Consider the following 21875-nt stretch of genomic DNA (forward strand, 5'->3'; position numbering starts at 1 on the left):
CAATTTACAGGTATGAAACCTGTTATCCAGAAGGCTGGGGACCTGGGATTTTCTGGATAAGGGATCTTCCCATAATTTGGATGTCCATATTTAAAGTTTTAAGTCTACTAAAAAAACTTTTAAAAATTAAAGGGCATCTATCACAAGCGAGCCCCTTCCCAGGGCTGCTGCTGCTTTTTTTTGTTTCAAACAACCGGAGTGTGAGCTCTATTAGACTACACCTCTGGTGCTTAAAAATGGCTTTATGGGAGATGACCTTTTTGTAATTTGGAGATGACTGGAAAATGCCACTTGCTAATAGGTTGCTACAGGTGATTATTACCAATAGCAAATGTTAAACATTTTATTATATTTCGTTTATAGTGGTCTAATGTACTCACCTTCTGTAACACAACTGCAGAAGCAGCATTGAAATCTCCTCCCACCTTCGATGAACTGCATAAAGGGGCACATATAGGCCTTGCATCTATTACACCGAATGGGACCAGTCTCTCCATGATCAACTAAGAAAGGTGGTAACTTTAAAAAAAAAAAAAAAAAAAAGAATATAGAAATTCCAGTTTGAAGCTATCATGCAATGGAAAAATGGAAAATTATATGGGGAAGTAACACAACGATAAACAGGCAAATTAACAACTTTGTGCTTAAAATCTGATCCTACTGTGCTGCATGAAAATTTCATGCAATAGCATTTTGGGATAGATCAGGCACAATAAATTCATTTAAATGTAAAATTTGATCAGTGAGCTGCAATAGAAGGTCAAAATGAGGAAGAGTTTGTCAATCGTTAAGCCACTGGTGTCATTTAGGATTAAAAACAAATTAAACCTTGGTCTTTGTTTGGCAAGGTCACCAAATGAATGCATCTTTGGAGCAGACATTTGTTTGACCCCAGGTAAATTTTAGGGGCACATCAGGGAACTGCTAGAAAAGGATAATGCTTTAATAGTGCAAGTAACACACCTTTTTTATTCTGTCTCAAATTGGCTTTATGCACAGTGTTCAAAATATAGATATGCCAAATATTACAGGGAATTTTATCCCCTTCAATGCTGTCATTTTTTGATCTTGCTGAGCTATTTTGCAGAACATGTCATAGAGCAAACTAATTACATAAAATCTCACGCACTGGTGATTTTATGTTCTGTACCATTTAAAAAGTTAAAGCACTCTGGAAGCTAGTCAGAGAGGGTGCTTAGAGAGAGACAGTTGTATGGTTGCCTGATGACTGCACTCATTATCAGAGCTGCCTTCTGATGGAGGAAATAATGCTATTAGCTGCTGCAGAAAGGTGTCCTTTTATTTTGTTTGCAACCAGTTGGCTATAAATAACTATTTCCAGAAGGAACTGTTGTCCTGGATTCACTCTGCAGGGACTTGATAATGCTCACAAGAACATCTGATGACACAACATTAACATGAAGGCAATTCTTGTCAACACAATCTAGTACAGACAACTGCAAGCAAGTAGGGGTGCTGGCAGAAGCTATTTGTTGCCTGTGGTAAATCTGTGCTACCACAGGTGACAAATCTCCCGAAAATGCCTTGCCTAACCTTCAAAATCACTGCAAGAAAAACATATAACTTTCAGCAATGATGAAAAACTGTTTTTTTTTCATTTGTCATTGAGGAGATTACAGCTGCCTTGTAACACTGTAGATAACCCCCAAAATAAAATGAAACACTTAGGAGCCCAACATCCATTCTCTTAGTGGGTTATGTAATAAAAGGCACTACATTTGTCCTGGAGCAGTAACCCATAGCAACCAATCAGCAGGTAGAATTTACTGGTCACATCCTATTGGTTGCCATGGGTTATTGCTCCTGGACAATTTAATCCCTTCAATTACAAATGGGGTTAATGTTCCAGAGCCATGTGCAATTGCAAAAATGTTTTGCCTACCATTTAAACAGAGGCAGTGGACAAATGAAAGCAATTTCATAAAGACAAAATCTTGGGCAGAGCTTTTCAACTTTTTTTTTTTTTTTTGAGGGCCAAATTAGTTAAATGATGTCATACAAAATATTATGGTGCAACTGGGCAGACCATTAGACACATAGCACAAAAAAGCACTAGCACTCAGAGCTGCAATCGGGACTAGCCCTTTAAAAAAATCTTTATTGCGGAGGTGCTTGATAAAGGGGTCACTTTGCCCAGAAACGTTGCACCTCCACAATAAAGATTTTTTAAAGGGCTTGTCCCGTTTGCAGCACTGAGTGCCAGTGCTTATTTGTGCTATTTGGAATTTTGGGAGGGTGCCAATCCCTCCAGCAGTGTGCACCGAGCGTTAAATTGTTTTGGAGAGCCAAGGGTGTGCGAGGAAGGTCTTCTGTTTGTTTACAGACCATTAGACAGCCACATTTGCCCCACAGGCTTCCACATTGACAGCCCTTACCTGTAAGTTCTTTTCAGCCCCTAGGTGATCTAGTCACATATAATTACCCCTAATCAAAAACACTAAAGATAGGTGTATGAAAAATTCACCATGAGACAAAAAGTAAAGAAAAATCAATGATATGTAATAGGTCTGGACTTACCTCATCTGGTGGAAGAGTAGCCAAAGGTTTAATAACAGCAGCCAGAGGTACCTGGGACTGTTTTGCCATGTCCGAACTAGCAGGAAAGTTGTAGGAAGTGCATCTGATATAGCGGGGACTTGTATTTCCTTCAATGAAAACACAAAATGTACTTTAGCTCATAAAATACACCCTTACCAAGTTTTTCTGTAACAAATCTCACGCTGTTTAGCTTAAAATGCCACTGGCTCGCTGAATTACTCCTGTAAGAATACTGTATGCTTTGCTGCTTAGTTGACTATATATTACAAACTGGCTTAGAAAAAAAAAACCACGGGTTCTGCCAAGTGGTTCAGAATTAGGAATGCTCCAGTGTGATAAATAAAGTTCTGTAGGCCACTTTTTTACTACAATGCTTTACTGACATGTCCACTGCTTACTACAACGATCATCACACATTAACCCCATCCACGTTGGATTTTGCAATCTGATTAGGAGCAAATTTAAACTACACAAATGATTTTTTGGGTTGTAGGATAAAACTGCACACATTGTTAAACAACAGTTACTTGGCCACAAAAAAAAAAAAAAAAAAAAAAAAAGGTGTTTCTACTTGGGCAGGCACATAAGCTTTATGGTACAAAGAAGAAAGCCAAATAAAGCAAGCAGAAAAAAAATCAAAATCATTCAGAAAAACTAATTCTGCAAATATATTATATATATTTATATATAATAATATAGAATATATAATATTCTGTCAGTTTTTTCTTAAAATTGGCTAGTGCTCAAGTAAAAAATCAACAAAATCATGCATGTTGTCACAGAGTAGTGTACTCTTCCCATCTTTACTTGTAAGAGAGCCAGCCCAGCCTCTCTGGGATACTCTTTTTAGCATTACACAAGGTCTTCAGTCTTTTGCTCACATAATAGAAAATGAATGAATTTACACTAAGGTTTGCATAGAATTCACATTACAGACAGGAAAAAAATTATATTCACTACAGTAATCCTATAAGGCAGGTACTTAATGTTGCATCATTACCCACATTACTGTACCTTGATCTTTGACTAAGACATTAGTAGTTATAAGTGGTGGAACTTGACCTCTTTGCCCAGTAATAAAAGGCTCCGAGCCTCTGTTGTTTTTGTCATCTTCTATGACCTGGATCTAGAAGAGGAGATTGCATAACAAAGATATAATGCATGGTAAAATGGATTAAAAAAAATGTTTGCAGATAACCAGTTAGGAGCCAAACGGAGACTCTGTCTATAATTATTAATACATAAAACCTGAGTTCACCCATGGTCACCCAATACACTGTCACACATAGTAATGTAAAACGGACAGGCTTCTCTTAAAGCACCATTACACCCCTTGTTCAACATGAGTTCAATTAACAGGCCATGTGCTAAACATACTACATTATTTTCTGTTTAAAAAAAAATAGGCAAAAAGTATGTTTTTTGTTGTTTCTTGAACTAAACAGGGCAAAAGGGAAAATTAAATTAATTAATTTCAATGTTTTGTCCTTAAATAATTAGCTCACCAGTGCAGATAATCTTGCTGCAAAATGGACTCCAAACATAAATAACGTGGGTAAAAGAATTACATACTGGTAATCTACTTAAAGTCTTATGTTTCACCAAATTGGAAAAATTTCTTAAACTACAACATTGTACATGCTGTATACAGTATATTCCAAGATTTAGGGTGCAGACAAACAGAGTTACTAATAGCAGCTTCTTGTCACAGCTACTAAAACAATGCTGATAATTACGGACAACAGTCTCTACATGTGTTTTAGCAGAGGCAATTTCTTGTGTTAAGTAGCCATTACAAGTAGCTGCTACTAAGTAGCTCAATGTGTCTTGCAATGCCATGCCAGCAGCTAGAATGTAAATCGCTGTTCGGATGGTATACGCAGGGCTGCGATTTGCCGAAGTTGCCTTGAGAGGACACTTCGGCAAATCACGGCGCCGCATATGCCATCCCACCGGCAATTTACATTCTAGCCGGTGGGATGGCATTGCGGGGAGATTAGTAGTCTGTGACAAGAGAGATTTGTCGCGGCACGACTAATCTCCCCGTGTGTCATAGCCCTTAGGGTGAGGGCACACAGGGAGATTTGTCACCTGTGGTAATATCTGTGCTACCGCAGCAGACAAATTTAAAAAAATGACTTGCAATTGAATACCATTATGATCATTAAAAGTATATAAATGCTTGCAACAATTCACCCTAAGATGCCTCTCTTCTCATTTTTCCTGCAAATCAAGCCATATGGCTGCAAGCACAAAGTTTTACTACAAATCTCCCCATGTGCCATTGTCAATAGAGATTTTCCATGTGTTTAGCACACCAACCAGAGGGCAGGCGATACTGCATATTTATAGGAATGAAAAGGTCACCTAATTCACTCTCTGGGAGCTTAGGAAAAACTCTTTAGCCAGATGATTCTCAACATCATAGAAAGAAACCTAAAAATGTAGTCTCATCAATCTGTTAATCATGCAGTACAATCTGCCAGGGTGGATAAGGAACATGCTTCAGTGCTGACTACTAACATGGTACAAGTGTTTCTTGAAAAACACACGCATCAGCAATTACAGTCCTTTCATACTGTTGCAAATATATGGAACTATTTCTCTTGGTAAATGAGACTTCTTGGCAAATTTAAAAGTAACCTAAATACAATGACTATTTCACCAAAGATGGGTGGGATTTAAAAGTCGCCAGAAAGATTTGGGAAGTCTATGAAACTTCAATCAGCAGTCACCACCCAAGACAACTATGGTGAAAATAAAATGATAATTGCAAAAAGTTTAGAGAAGCACTACATCAGTTCAGAGAAACACTCTGAGTAGATTTACATCAATGCATTTTTTTATGTTAGGTAATGCTGGGTCAAGTTGCAGTGGATGCAATTTACACTAACAGCTGGGTCTGCTGCAAAACAGTACTGTAAATGAGGCTTAATTTACACAAAATATAAATATTTTACTGCTGCAATTCATAAAGTAGTCACCAGGCTTGCCAATTTATAAGACATGATTGATGTGTCAGATGCTGAAATAACAATGTATGCTAAAGCTGCTTAGCTAAAGGCCATTAAAGCTTTTGAGCTCTGTGATTGTGCAGTTCCCAGTATATTTTTTATGTACATAGTAGGGTTGCCACCTAAACTAGTCCATAAAGCATATAATTTATTTGACTAAATCTCTCCTGACACTTGAAAGACTAGGTAAATTTTGGCTGAAAAAATAGTGAACACTCCTTGTGTGCCATGGGCACAAGAGGATGAGATTTGGTTTGGTTAGCCCAGTGATTCCCAACCAGTGGCTCTGGTTGCTCACCAACCCCTTGGATGGACTACATAGTTATTTTTGAATTCCTGACTTGGTGACAAGTTTTGGTTGAATAAAAACAAGATTTACTACCAAATAAAGCCTCCTGTAAGGTGATAGTGTACATAGAGGCTACCTAATAGCCAGTCACAGCCTTTATTTGGCACTTCCATGAGCTTTTATGATGCTTGTGTTGCTCTCCAAGTCTTTTTAGATTTGACTGTGGCTCATGAGTAAGAAAGGTTGGAGACTCCTGGGTTAGCCAATACCACTTTAACCAAGTCCTGCAAGTGCTATCATTTGCTTGCATCCAGAACTGAGCCCTGGTGCTTTTCTACAGGAAAATAGAGGGAACAAAGCCACCATTCCCCAAGATCACTGAGTAGAGCAACATCAACCCAAAACCCACCATTTTGCAGCTCCCTCCTGTGCTATAGAAATAAGGAAGCAAGATGGTATTTACAGGAGCTGATTGATTTGGACAGTAATATGCAAGGATTTTTTCCTGACAAGCATTTTTAAATGTTCAATGTCATTATGTAATTTTTTATTCTCTACAGCATTTTCAGCTCTTTGACTGAGATGACACCACCCAAACACACATTTTATGCACCATAAAACAACATTGCTATCTCACAGAAAGTGAGCCTACACAGCTTTGTACATAGGGTCTACAGCCTTCTCAATACTGGTAAACAATCCATTAACTTAGTACAGAATTGTGTTACAAATTAAATTTGGATAACTTCATTGTGCTTTAAAACAGATTTAATAATGATATAATTCCATGAATCAAATAGAAAATAAATAAAATAAAGGTTAAGGATTTGTCAATTGTGAAATTTGTCACACATTTAAGCGTTATAATTTGTGAACCTGCTATCTAATCTAAGTGCGACCCTGGTACGACTGCTGTTCCCATCAAGAAGTGGAGAATATGAAGTATTATGGGCGCTGAGTAAATGTAGGACTGCATGCACAAGGTGAGTGAACAGTGTGAGCATGCATAAGGCAGTGTGAATGGATATCACTATCATGCACATGACAAGGGAAAGACAGACAGTTCACTTACTGGACTAGGAATTGCATCTGGGTCTATTCTGTGCCTTGTTTTCTGCTGGGGTGGCAGTTCATTAGCTTGCTTTATTGTTTAAAAGACAAAAACATAAAAGATGCCGCAAAATAGCAAAGAGAAAGAGTATTAAAGAATAATGAAACTGAACAAAAAGGTTAACCTGACACATGTGAACTTTTTGCACCATTATAAGGCTCTTTGCAAGTTGCTGATATGTTGCACTGTTGATACTTTCTTTTGGATCCTTTTCAAGTCTAATATATGTCAGCTGGTGTTGCAGAGGTTAGCACTGTTGCCTTGCACTGCTAGGGTCCACAGTTCATTTCCAACCAGGGAACTTGATCCAAGTAGCTTGTGTGTAATCAGGTTCCCTCCCACACTCCAAATGCAGACAGGCTCCAATTAAAATTGACTACTGTGTGTAAAATGTTATAGGGACCTTAAATTGCACACTTAAGGGCTCTGGTACACGGGGAGATTAGTCGCCCGCGACAAAACTCCCTGTTCGCAGGCGACTAATCTCCCCGAGTTGCCTTCCCCTGCCATCCCACCGGCGAACATGTAAGTCGCCGGCAGGATGGCACACGCGGCGGCGCGATTTCCCGAAATCGCCGAAAAAGACTCGCGAGGCTTTTTCGGCGATTTGCGCGAAATCGTGTCGCCGCGTGTGCCATCCCACCGGTGACTTACATTTTCGCCGGTGGGATGGCAGGGGAAGGCAACTCGGGAAGATTAGTCGCCTGCGAACAGGGAGTTTTGTCGCGGGCGACTAATCTCCCCGTGTGCCAGAGCCCTAAGGGTACTGGTTAGGGATGCACCAATTCCAAAATTCGGTTCAGGATTTGGCCTTTTTCAGCTGGATTCAGATTCAGCTGAATCACGTGACTTTTTGTCACATAAGCCGAAAATTTTGATTCTTATCCCGATTTACATATGCAAATTAGGATTCAGATTCAGTTCAGCAATGAGCCAAATCTTTTGCAAAAGATTCAGGGTTTGGCTATGATAAATCTATGCTACTGCAGGCAACTGATCTCTCCAAAAAGTTTTCCCACTGGCAATTTACATTATTTACACATTTACACACATGGCACTTTGTCTTTCAACGAGGAAACTTATTATTAAACTAGATTATTGCCAGTGGGAAAGCATCTCATTGAGATTAGTGGCCTGCAGTAGCAAAGATTTATCAACTAATCTCCCTGTTTGTCAATACCCTCAAAGATTAACTAATGGGATGAATTACACATTAAACACATGTTTTTGGTAAGGTCACAGTGTTATTTCCACTGTGTGCATTTTCTAGCCAAAATCTGCCTCTTCTTCAGTGACAAAAGGATGCCATTCTTGCCACTGTCTTCATACATGGGGTGGTTACATGCCATGTCAGCATATGCTTAAGGTTCTCATGTCATCTATTTAATTTCCCTCACACATAAAACATACCTGACAAAGAGTTAATTAGTAATCAGTTTAAAAGTCAGGCTGCAACCCACACTACTTTCCAACACACTTATATGTAAAAAAAATTAGGAAGCCGCCACCACTAATGCAGGTTTACACTGCTAAACACCTGCATAAGTAGTATCTATCAATGTAGGGCTATGTTGAACTCTATGAAGCACAGAGGGTTGGCATCGCTTTCTGAAAAAAGGAGTGTGGCAACTTGTGGAAAAACTATGCAGGTCTGTATTTGTTATATTTCATAAACATAAAGGGATGAGGTTTCCAGCACTTAAAATATTGCTTTATACATAGAATCTATTGCACTCTGCTGCATAAATTTGCAATAACTAAATAAAAAAGGTGCTGCATGGTATATAAGCAATCTGGTATTACAGCAGCAATGTATGTGGCACCTGCATGCTCAGCTGTTGTCCCATGTAATAAAATCCAGTGGGAAAAGATTTCCTGCTGTCTGCAAAGATTTTATGAAGTGCTGAAAATGTTTGTATGCATGTGCATAAAGTAAAAAAAAAAATGTTTTTGTATTCAACTGTAACAAATCTAGGATGCTTCACATACTATTTCTAGAACTCTGAACAATTAAATATCACTCTTAACAGTTATCAGCTGGAAATGGAACCTACACTTCCTTTTGCTAATATTATAGCGGTTAGGCTAATTCCACACGGTGTATTCTCGGCAAGCCAAAAAACGCTTGCCGAGAATATGCCCTGCTACTGTAAATTTATCCTACCTTGTGCCTGCACCCGAATGAATGGAATACACTCAGGTGCAGGCACAAATAGGCGATATCCCCCAAAAAACGCGAGACTTCATATCTTGTGCGGATACCGGCTACATGTGCCTGCACCAGAGCGTATTCCATTCATTCGGGTGCAGGCACAGGTAAGAGCGTATGGCACTGTTTTTGGCAAGCATTTTTTGGCTCGCCGAAACTATACGCCATATGCTAAGTGTGGCATTAGCCTTACAGAAAATGGAAAAAGCAACAATGCCCCAGAAATCTTTTCTTCAAGAGCTTTCTTCCTTGATATGATGTCAGTATAGCCCAGAAAAAAACGTTGTACAAAAAATAAAATGAGTTTATAAACAAACAGGCCAACATGCAAGGCAGAGTTTGATGACGGTGCAAAAAGTTCAGAAGTGTTAAATTCACTTTAAGAGCGATGGCACTCAGAGATTTGTTGCCCACAGTTAAATCTCAGCTACCACATGTGACAAATTTCCCAAAAATGCTCTCTCTCACTGGCAATAATGTAAAATTTGTCACCTGTGGTAGTGCAGATTACACCTTAGCCAGAGAAAGCCTTCACAATTTTGGCTGACTGGATCATGTAATTTCATGCAAAATGTTAATTGCCAAGCTACACTTACAACGTACCACTGCACAGTACATTGAGTTCCTTAGCATGCAAAGCATAAAGAAAAATTACAAAGGAAAATCCGAACACATAAGCAGGAAAACATTAAACAAAAATATGTTATACTTTTGCAATTATCGTTAAAAAAAGTTACACTTTTGACGAGTGAGGACATAAAATCTCTGATGATTATTCAGTACTTTAATGACTAGTAACACATTTCCCTGCAATCGTGTGCTCAGCACAGGGATGTCCCTCCTCTGGTGTAGTTTTATATTATCTCTCTATAATCTGATTAAAGTTAGGGGTTTGTTCCTGCTCCAAATACAAGTATTGGATCTATTATCAAAAATGCCCGAGACCTGGAGTTTTCCAGATTAGGGGTCTTTCTGTAATTTGGATCACCCTGCCTTAAATCTTCTAAGAAGAAACATTTAAACAAATTAAATAAACCCAACACAATTATATTGCCAGCAATATGGATTCATGCAGCTAAGTTACCATCAAGTAGAAGCTACTGTTTTATTATTTCAGGCAAAAAAATCTAATTATTTGTTTAAAGTGGACTTTAAAGTGGCACAAGTAGGATTCTTTAAGAATACATTTCCATGGATGATTTCTGACCCTTAGGGGCACATTTACTAATCCACGAATCGGAATCCCGAATGGGAAAAAAATCGGATTGGAAACAAACATTTTGCGACTTTTTCGGCGCTCTGCAGCTCCAACCTGGCCCAAGGAAAGTCACGATACTGAAGCTTAAATGAATCCAAAACTTTTGTACGTGGCGCGACAGTACGATTTTTACGCGACGGCGACGAAAAGTTCGCGACAATTCGCGAAAAAGTCATGACGGCGACGAAAAAGTCGCAACAAATCGCAAACATACCGATCAATACGGAAAAAACGCATTTGGGCGCTTTCCGGACGTTCGTGGATTAGTAAATGTGCCCCTTAGTGTGCACCTGCTACTCCAGTGAGAAGCAAACTATTAGTTCTTCAGCCTTTTGTGGAAAAAACTTAAAGGAGAGAGTTTATGTAGGTTGTGCCTCAAGGCAAACTAACAACATAGTAACATAGTAAATTGGGTTGAAAAAAGACATACGTCCAATCACCAACAAACAACTGCTTATATAAACACAAGCTCTAAATATAATTCTTTGGCTCGGGCCCAATGCCTACAAGCACTTTCCCTTTAAGCTAAGGACTCATACAGAAAAAATAAAAATATTTATTGGATCAAAAGCATAACCCAATGCGTTTTGGCCATTAAGGCCATCGCCAGGGACACAGTTATTTTTGTAAAACTGTGCCCCCGACAACAGCCTTAATAGCTGAAATTCATTGATCAAATAGAATTTTGTGTGTGTGTGTACACACACACACACACACCTATAAACCTTGTATATATTTTTCTAGAAGAGTATGGATATTTCCAGGTATTATCCTTGCAGTGAGCACCATAATTTTGATAAAATGGTGTGCCACTCCTTTATAGCAAAACTATATTTTCCTATAAGCTGACTATAAAATAATATGTATTTGCCCAATTATTTAAGGAAACTGTCAAAGATATGCACTGCAACTTAAAGATTGAAGCCAAAAGAAAGAACGTGATAATTTGTTAGGTATGCCCAGTAACTAAATGGCTACTTTTTTTTTTTATTCAGGGCTGGTTCGCCTTTTTACCATTCTACCGAGGGCTGGGCCACCTTATCACCTAGGTCAGGGATCACCAACCTTTTCCTGTGAGCTACACTCAAATGTAAAAACAGTTAGGGAGCAACACAACATAAAAAAATTCCTTGGGTGCCAAATAAGGGCCAGTATTGGTTATTTGGTATTCCCTATATGGACTGAAAGCCTACAGGAGGTTCTGTTGGACAGTACATCTGGTTTAAATGCAACCAAAACTTGCCTCCAAGCCAGGAATTCAAAAAAAAAAAAAAAAAAAAAAAAAAAAGCACCAGCTTTGAGTCCACTGGGAGCAACATCCAAGGGGCTGGTGAGCAACACTGACCTAGGTATTCCCTGTGTCATTGCAGGCATTTGCACAGTATGCAGTTTGTTTGCATCTTTCTCTACTGTGCATGTCCACACCATAAATTGTTACCTTGAAACCTGGAAGAAGAAAACAGTAGCAGCAATTTTAGCCGTGGTGGATGCCTAACAAACTGGCCTACAGAAAGACCCCTGATAAACTACAGGTCCTGAGCATTGAGAATAAAAAGTCCCATACCTGTACATGCATCCCAAAGAAAAAATAAATAAATAAATTATATATTATATATTTTTTGGTTTGTCCCTGAGGAAGAGCACAGTTGGTGCTCGAAACGTTGGATCGTTTTCATTAAAAAAAATTTTTGTTTTCTAACAAAGTCCCTGTGTGTGCGGCTCATTGTCTTGCTATATATATATAGCTGCAGGTATAAAACCTCAAAGTTTGCTCAGTCAGAAAGATGCAATACCATAATAGTGTCAGAAAAACAGAAGCAACAACCTTATGCCTTTATAGCAGTCCTGTGATTCAAATAGGCACTGCAAACAGCAAACTTATCTCTTATGTTAAACCGCAGAAACATAATCAGTCTGTGGCGGTTCTACCGCATATGTAGTCAAAACTTTCACATTTACAACAGAAATGCAAGTCACAAGAGTTCTGCAAAAAGATGAAATTCATAACCCAGTCCCTTTCAGTATCAATTTTGAAGGGTTATAAAGTACATTCAACTAAAAATAAAAATTGTTACCATGATGGTTATCAAAGACAATCTGCAAATGGTCTTGTGAATTATTATTAAAAGAGAAGTATTGCTATGATCCCACTGACCCAACCAGGCAGACTCTGGTGTGATGCACAGCAGACACAAATTACTTAGAGGTAAAAATGCTAAATAAAAATGCATATTGGAAACAAATTTCAAATTAAACTTGTAACAACAAGTATAATGTTTTTGTTTATGTTGTTTATATAGATGGGAGGATATGGATCAGTGTGGCTATTAAAAGTTTTTAATTTATGCAGGCAAAGGTTCATGAGTGGAGTCTTATCTTTTGGCATACAGAGTGTTCCTTTGTCCCTCAAACTCGTATTGTGCTTGACAAAATAAGCATGAAACAAGTGAAATATTGTTTTTTTACTGAGCGCATATAAATATATATGTTTTCCAGTCATTCTTCAAATGCTAAGCATTAACCATTCCTTACTCATCTAAGAAAAGCGAATTGGATTCCTGACACTTGTAGCAAAATTACAGCATAGTTGTTTTAGGCAGGGGCAGTTTTCATCAGCTATCACTTCATAAAGCAAAAGTGCCACTAAAGTGCGATTCTGCTTGCATAGCAGCCAATTTCATGGCCAGATTGTAATTTTTTTTGCAATTTGTATGTCTGTAATTATGGCAATATGCTTCCGTGCAAATGTTCCTACAAGTACAAGTTTAGCACTGGTTGCTAGTTGATTCCTGTTTCCTGAGGCTGATATTAATGCTGCACTAGGTGTCTAATCAGTGGACAAATAAATTCCAGCGCACACCAAGTTCCACATCAATAGTAGAAACTGTTACACATCTGAATGAGTTATCCATGAGGTAAATTTCCAGTATTGTAGAATGCAACATACACAAGGTTAAGATACTGTCAAAACAGCTATAAAAAAAAAACATGAATAACGAATAAGGTTTAGTATAGTAATGTGCCTTTAAAATGCTACTCACAAGCATATTAGAAATAAAGTAACTACTTTTTCTATACATTACTGTTTTGTAGAAATGTGTGCAAATTATGGAAATACTTACAGGACTGGGAATGGAATCTGGGTCGAGTCTTTTTTGTGGAGCTGGTGGTGGTGGTGCAGGAGGACCTTGGAGTCCTGGTTGGCTGCCATAGTTTGGAGCACGTGGGTACGTCACAGGATATCCTGGCTGAGGACCCTTGACCTGCCCAAATGAACCTGAATGTGGGAATAAATGGTAATGAATTATATTAAAAATTGTGCTATTCGGGTGTTTACTACCATCCATTCCCTTAAAGGAGAAGGAAAGGCAAAGTCACTTGGGGGTGCCAAAATGTTAGGCACCCACAAGTGACTTAAATCACCTACCTTTTACCCCGGGCTGATGCCCCTGTTAGGAGAGAACAGCACCAGCACGGGGTAGCCGCAGTGCTTCCTCCTTCCCTCTTTGCTCGCGTGAGTGAGTGAAAAGTCAAACTTTAACAGAGAAGTCGGCTTTTCACTCTACTGCGCATGCGCCTGTCGTGTAGTCCTTGCAAAACACAGGTGGAAGGAGTAAGCTCTCCGCTACAGGTACCACGGGCTGGTGTTGTTTTCTCCTAACAGGGGCACAAGCCCGGGGTACAAGGTAAGCGATTAAAGTCACTTGGGGGTGCCTAGCATTTTGGCACCCCCAAGTGATATAGCCTTTCCTTGTTCTTTAACCATAAAAATGACCCTATTAAAATATACAGTTTCATTTATTGTCTGTTAAATAAACTAATAGATGAAAGTAAAGTGTATTTATACACTTATATTTAAAGACACTATTTAAACCACTAGGAATGCAGACATATAGATATATAAGGAAAATGCCTGACAAGGAAAGCAATAACAACTTACTTCTGGCTCCCACTTATAAGGCTAATGCCCCATGGAGGAACTAATCGCCCAAGATAAATCTCTGCTACCAGGCCCACTAATCTCTTCAAAGTGCCTTTCAACCAGCAACAAAGGGTTTCATCATTGGAAAGGCCAACGCATTGCTTTGGTTGAAGTGATGAGTATGCCTTTCCACTGGCGATCCCCTTGCATGCGTGGACTATCATTTGTTAATATAAGCAGTAAAACAGTGAATTTTCAGCCCTCCAAGTGCTAGTTTTCTCTTGCTGTCAAGTAGTCCATATATTATAAAGCAATTGCCCCAAAAATGCTGCATAATGGATAGCCCTGCAGCAGACCCATTTACATATAAATCAATGTGGGTTCAGCATACTCTTTTACAGAACAAAAACATGTCTTTAACTTAGTTTAGTTAACTTAGTTTAGCATCAAGCACCTTGATCTGCATTACTCAAGAAAAGCTTTGCCAGTAATACAATCAAAACACTAAGTGCCAGTACATTACTATTATATGGGATACTTTTATGTAGTACATATACAGATCATAGAATCAAATGTCATCTCCTTTCCAATGACTTACCATTCTGCTGAGAAAATCCATCCTGACTGGATGGCATATGAGGGGGTGGTCCCTGAGGACCAGTCATTGTAGGTATTAGTGGAACTCCAGGCATTGGTGGTTGTGTAGGGGAAGCAAGGTTTGGATGAGCTAATGGGGGAGCAGGTAGAGCCTGTCCAGACAAAGGTGGACCCTGTGTTACTGGTTGTTGAGGACCTCCAGAAGGAGACACATAACTTGGTGGCATTTGAGCAGCTGATGGTGGAGGGAAACCTGGAGCTTGTGAAGAAGGAAGGTTCTGTGGAGGTGGTCCACTGGCAAAACGCTGCTGTGGTGGTTGGCTTTGAGGCAGACTAGTAGGAGGCATTCCCTGTGTCAAATTTATTGGAGGAGGACCTTGGCTATTGGAATATGAAGGTTGAAAGCCGGATCCTGCAGTAGGAAAGTTTCCTGAACTGGGCTGCAGAGGATTCTGAGAACCTGTGGGGGTTGCAAAATATTTGAATTCTTTACAATAAATTACAATGATATAAATGTGTATTAACTCACTTCCCAAACTAGGCATCTGATACATGATATTATAATCTTCTAAATTGCAGAAACACCAGTTAAAAGCTGCAGTGACTAGATTTAAATTCATTCAATATGCAATTAGTGCACCTTTATGCATTAGTGCAACTTTGAGTAGGTAGCTTGAGTCTAAATAGAAAAAAAAATATAATGAATATAAAGAATTACCATAACCCATTGCTGTTGATGTTGGTGTTGATGCTGCAATGTTACCAATTTGCATTCCCATCATTTGATTGGTCAGTTGCTGTTGCTGTGCACTGGCTGATGATGGAGTATATGGCTGAAAACTTGCTGCTTGTGGTCCTGTACCTGGTTGCATATATCGCATTGACACTGGAGGTCTGTGGAAATAAAGATGAATTGATGCATGAAATGAATAATTAAAGAAAAATATTTCATAGGATTGTTGTCATCCATTAAACTTCAAAAGCTCTGAGTCAGATAGGTTTCATGTGTACAGGGTACTTGACACAACAACTCAATTGAGAGTAAACTTCAGGTTAATTACCATTCACATTACAATGCTTTTTCTCCTAAATCATGATAGGCATCAAAAAGGTCTGAAAGGCCAAAAAAAAAATACATAAAGCAAAGCAAAAAGAATATTCTTTCCAGTCATCCATAAAAAAATGAAGTGTAACTATGGAATCTTTTTAACACAAATATATACACATACATGTGTGTGCTACTGTAGGAAACAAACACTTTGCATTAAAGGACAAGGCAACGCAAAATATATTTTTTTGCCTAATAAAAGAAACCAAAATTCTAAGCAACTTTGCAATATACATTTATTACAAGTTTGTAATGGTTTTTGAGTTATTTATATTTATAATTGCTATTAGAAGCAGTGTTTGCCTGTCCTTTTCTAATCTCTGCCCTGGTGGCTCAGACTGTTGAAACAATGTAACACAAGGCAGCAAACTGACAGACCTGTATTGCTGGAGAAGCAAGACCTTTGTAACATTGTTTAAAATGTAACAACCAGGAGTTTAGCAAATGCTGCTTTCAATAGCAATTACATTTACAAATAACATTTAAAGCGCTACAAATTTTTAATTATTTCATATTGGAAAGTTGCTTAGAATTATGTTTTCTTTCATTATGCAAAAAATTATTTTTGTGGTTGACATGCCCCTTAAGACATAAGATATAAGAATGTTGATGGGTATTCATACCTTTGCATCTGATTTGTTACTGGCCCATTGTGTATATCTCCTTGCCCATACTGACTGTACAGCTCCTGTTCAGCTGGAAGAGACTGCCCTGCTATTGTAGGTGCAGCTGATACAGGTGGTGCTCCCATGAGGTTCCCATGATGACCTAAAGCACATTATAAAAATGTATGCAGTTAAAATTAATAAACATAATCAATAGATGTAAATGTAAGATTAAAAAGAAAAATGTATTTATTGAAACTATTTTCTGTTAGTGGTATAAATGACAATTTGCTGACCTAAAGAACAGCAAATAGATAAAAGTGCATGAAGCTGGAAGTTAGTATTCATATCACAATAATATCCTTAGAGGATGCTAAAAGATCTCGTCTCGGATCCACTTCCCACTCTAAAATGAATAGCATAAGCTCAGCACTCAACTGATCTTGTCAGGAATACTGCTGTAGCCCAAAGAATCATACACCATAACATGGCGTGTAATAAAATGCAAAGCACCTATTAGTATATCAGTAGTACCCCATGCGCCATAACCACTGGAATGTGTATTGCTAGCAGTTATGGTAACTACCTTATAACAAACCTAACTGAATTAGTACACAATTTATAAATGCCAATTGTCACAAGAATAAATAACACATTTACCTAAATAGTCAGAAGTAATAGGGGAAGAAGTGCCAGAGGTAAAAGAATCAGGAGACCCTTTTACTGGGAACCCTGAGCTAGAAAGAAAACCTGTAATACAGAAACAGTGAGAGTTTAAAAGAGCAGAGATGGATAAGGATATAAAAGTGAAGAGGTGAAACAAGAAGAAAACAATTCCATATCAAGAACCAGGCCTAAAATAGGGCTACAGTTTAAAGATACCCTTACAGCAAAACAGGCAGATCTGCCAGAAGCACATGTGGGGAGACCCAAAGATTTTCAGAAATATGTAGCAGCAATGATCCAATGGCTAAAATGTTATTGGTTTAAACACCTGAAGGTTAAGACATCAACTAGAGGAAACTTTCCATGAAAACATATACTTCTTGAGGGTGATGCCTATATACTGCAATGAAACGCAAGACAAACAGAGGAATTCATTGCCTGCAAAAAATCAATCTTGGATGTGAGCAGCAAGGGTCATGTAGAGCTGTCAAGAACCTTGCAGAAAAGTATAGTAGGATCTAGTTTTAGATACAGCTAGCCCTGTAGTTTAGGAACACCTGAATTATCATGATCTGAAAGACTAAATAACATTACAGAAGCCAGTTATATACCTGTATACATTTTTTTGCCAAACTGTAGAAAACAGGATAATTTGAACACTAGTGCCGAAAGATAAAATAGCAAGACTAAAAGGTGGCCATACACCTTCATATCCGCTTGATTGGGTGATATACGGGTGGGAGATATTGGGCGAATCCAGGCTAATTTGGTCGTTTGGCCCTGGGGGTATAGGAGAAGTCGGATCGGGGACTGCATCAACGAGGCGATGCGGTCCATGCGACTAAATCTTTTAACCTGCCTGATCAATATCTGGTCAATTTCAGGCCAGATATCAGTCGGGCAGGACCGTCGTTGGTGCCCGATTAGCTGCCGAATTGGTCCAAGGGACCGATATCGGCAGCTATGATTGGCCCGTGTATGGCCACCTTTAACTTCTTAAACAGAGTTATGTACAGAGTGCTTAGGCCTTATTTTTAATAAGATAACTCAAGCTAATCTGAACAAATGCAACTAAACTGAGCAGGAATTTTCTGGATACGAGACAAGGTCCATGGAAAAGAAAATAAGCTGAACCTAATATCCTATCAAAAATACTAAAATATCTAACAAAAACAACCAAAGATAGTTTATCTTCATCATATTAAACTTTTCCAGCCTGCTTCAATATCTATGTTCACCCAAACGACGTGTGTAAAACATATACACCAAGAGAGGCAGAACCTGCACAGTACATTGCATGCAATTTTCAATATCCTAAAGCAGTACAGGACAGAGATGAATTAATGTTTACACTGATAAATGAAATAAATAGGGTTCATACCTTGTGTAGGGGTATGCTGTGAATACCCTTGCAAGGATCCATTGTAACCAGGATACTGAGGCCCTCCAGATATTGGCTGACCTGCATAAACAGGCTGTTGATAGCTACCTGGCTGGGGCTGCATATAAGAAGTGGAAATATGTGGCTGCTGGTTTACGTTCATCTTGTGTACATCCCCACTCTGGTATTACCTGTGAGGAAATGTAGAGAATGGTCTTTACAAATGTACACAGTACAGAGAGAATATATTGTGCTTCACTTATATTGTCACAGCCTTCAACACTGGAAGAAACAAAACTGCAAGGCGGGTAAAAGAAGGCAACTCCCAGTGGATGGATAAGAAAACCAATGTAACCTTTGATGATGAGACATTTATTTTTACTTGTGTTTACACAGATGAAGCACTCAGTACCCCATGTGATTTTTCAGGATTTCTCAGGTATTTAAATTTGCAGTCTGTATTCATAAATGTCCATTTTATTAAAAGGGACATAAACTCAAAAAAATATGCCTACATGATCCAGGGTGCTTCTCCAAGCACTTTTGCAATTTACATTAAATTACAATGTAAATGTGGTTTCTGAGATATCAGCAGTTTTACACTGCTAGGCAGGCTTGGCTCAACAGCTCTCTTTTAAGGCCAAGAGTGTCAGCGACCCTAAAGGTGGCCACACACGTGGCGATTTTCGATCTTTCGTGCGACCATCGGTGCGTGTATGGTCAGCTTAACTATCTATGCATTTTCATGGGCTTCTAAGCCAGGCCTTCTACTATTCATCTTCCAGTCTAAATACATCATGGTTGTCAACATCAGTGAACCCAAATACATACAAACTGTTTTAAATAGAGACAGAGCACCCTGAGATATCACAATGATCATGTGCTATGCCCTGAGCTTAGCATAAACCAGAAGTAAAATGCATATTGTAGGGGGCTTAGACATGCTGGCCATTTTAAGCTAAACCAGCAGCCCTGTGCACCAAAAAAAATATCAAGGGAAGCTTACACTTACTGTACCATACCATTTAAACTGAAAAAGGCAAATTGTTCTGCAGATTATAAGATACCTGTCAAGACTTTAACCTGACTTTCTGGTTTCTATACTAAGTTCAAACCTCACATTTATACATGTGCACAATTAACATGACACAATAATTAGGGTCATGCCAAAATAAGTGGCAGGAGCAGCTGCTCAAAATCATCTCTACTGTAGAAAGAGAAGAGATCTTGGGATTGACTGAAGGGTTGGTTGCTGAGCCACAGCTCACAGAGGCTTTGGTAAGAAATACTGCTTCTGCCTAGCTCCTGTTTTAGGAACACAGAGAAGGAAAGAATGAAACACTCTTTGACTACAAAATCAATTGCATAAGGAAAAACAGAGAAGCAACTAATAAAATGTAAAATCTAAACTACAGCATATCAATCTAATGAAGTATGAATATGCAGTCTTACCAAGTCAGTTTACAGCTTCTAAAAGACTGATAAAATGGCTGAGTTGCAAAACATTAATCATCTCCTTTATCTAAGCAGTTACTTTTATGTATAATTGCAAATATTCAAGATAATAAATACTGAGTCTACTAGTTTCATTTTCTAAAGGAAAATAAGCAGAACCCGTTGAGATGGTTCAGTAGAAAATGTATTGTAAAAACTGCTGCTCCCCTACTATGGCACTGCTTCTGTTAGAAGTCGTAGCTGCATCAGTCATGCCCAAAGCTTACTGAAAGTGATATTAGTGATCTTATGCCAAGAGCTAATAGTTACTGTAGTACATGTTATAGCAGCAAAAGGCACAGCTGACGATAAATGGTGAAGTTTTATGTTACTAAAAATTACAATGTTGACAGTTCAGCAGAGTACCATCTGACATTAGAGTTACAAAAATCTACAAATTTACAATTCAGCTGTCTAGAGATTAAAAGTCACTCTATATTTATGTTTTAGATTTGGTTTGGCCAAGCACTGGGATTTATCAACATTCAAAACATAAATTGAATACAGGATTTGTGAATTCCTGATACTTGTATTATCTTGGATTGCTGACAAAATTGTGCACCATTTTCCAAAAGAAAAAAAAAAAACCCAGAAAATGAATAATGTTAAAGCTAAGCAAAATATATACAAAAGAGACATTTGGTAGCAAACAGAAGCCTACACATCTACAATATTATGTTCCCCAATATAAATAAAAATATGTAAAAAAAAATGCAAGTATTTTGTTAGTTGCTGCATCATACGTTGATTTTATTTTTTACATATATTAATGAACTACATATAAAGTTCTGTAAAGAAAAATTAACAATTCATTAGTTGTTTAAAAACAATTGTTTACTTGGAAGATATAATCATATTTATATACTGCAGAGATACCTTAGCAACCACTTCTAAGACATATGAACAGAAGAACAAAATCATAATGGAATGCTCTAATAGTTTTTTTTTTTTAAATTATTTGCCTTCTTCTAACTGTTTGCAGCTTTCAAATGGGGGTCAGCAGCCAAAAAACTATTGCTCTGTAAGGCTACAGTTTTATTATTACTGTTACTTTTTATTACTTATTTTTCTATTCTGGTCCTCTCCTATACATATACCAGTCTCTCATTTAAACCACTAATTTAACTAACCACTAACTTGATTGCTAAGCTAATTTGGACCTAGCAACCGCATGATTGCTGAAATTCCACAGAAAAGCCACTGAGCAAAAAGCTAAATAATTTAAAAACTATTATTTTTATTTTTTTTTTTTTTAAATGACGACCAATTGCAAATGGTCACTGACCCCAGCAACCAAAAAACTATGGCGGTTTTAAAAATACCCATTGTAACTATGCTAATGATGCATTTCCATTGAAATGAACTGGATCAGCCAAATTTCTGACAGGTGTAAGAAGGCTAAACAACACATGATAGTGCAAGTATTTATTACAATGAAATTGTTTCTACTACATGTGGCTGAAATACAATGTGTTTTCAAGATGGCACCAGCAATTTTCACATGCATCACTGCTGAAGTGGAGCTTGGTTTCTCATCATCAGTGGTGCCCCACATTACGTTTACGTAATTACACAAACTTAATCACACAATACATTATGGGCAACAAGAAGTTACTGATAACCACAATGGAATATAGAAGAATTAAAAAAACGCCTGCCTAA

General features: G+C 38.1%; 1 protein-coding gene across 8 annotated transcripts in view; it reads right to left on the reverse strand.

The window, feature by feature from the left end:
* Positions 1 to 21875, reverse strand: part of sec24c (SEC24 homolog C, COPII coat complex component) — a 35690-nt gene that overhangs the window by 12169 nt on the left and 1646 nt on the right. For 3 of the 8 annotated variants that reach the window (XM_031905138.1, XM_031905140.1, XM_031905139.1), the window contains exons 2-11: positions 18720 to 18910; positions 17333 to 17422; positions 16691 to 16835; positions 15678 to 15853; positions 14961 to 15419; positions 13563 to 13717; positions 6935 to 7003; positions 3574 to 3685; positions 2539 to 2666; positions 381 to 519 (exon numbers count right to left, since the gene is read on the reverse strand). In XM_031905138.1, the coding sequence (XP_031760998.1) occupies positions 381 to 519; positions 2539 to 2666; positions 3574 to 3685; positions 6935 to 7003; positions 13563 to 13717; positions 14961 to 15419; positions 15678 to 15853; positions 16691 to 16835; positions 17333 to 17422; positions 18720 to 18882 (1636 nt within the window). In that variant the 5' untranslated portion in view covers positions 18883 to 18910. 8 annotated transcript variants of the gene reach the window in all.

This window comes from Xenopus tropicalis, chromosome 7, assembly GCF_000004195.4.
Source record: "Xenopus tropicalis strain Nigerian chromosome 7, UCB_Xtro_10.0, whole genome shotgun sequence".
NCBI classification, from domain to species: Eukaryota; Metazoa; Chordata; class Amphibia; order Anura; family Pipidae; genus Xenopus; species Xenopus tropicalis.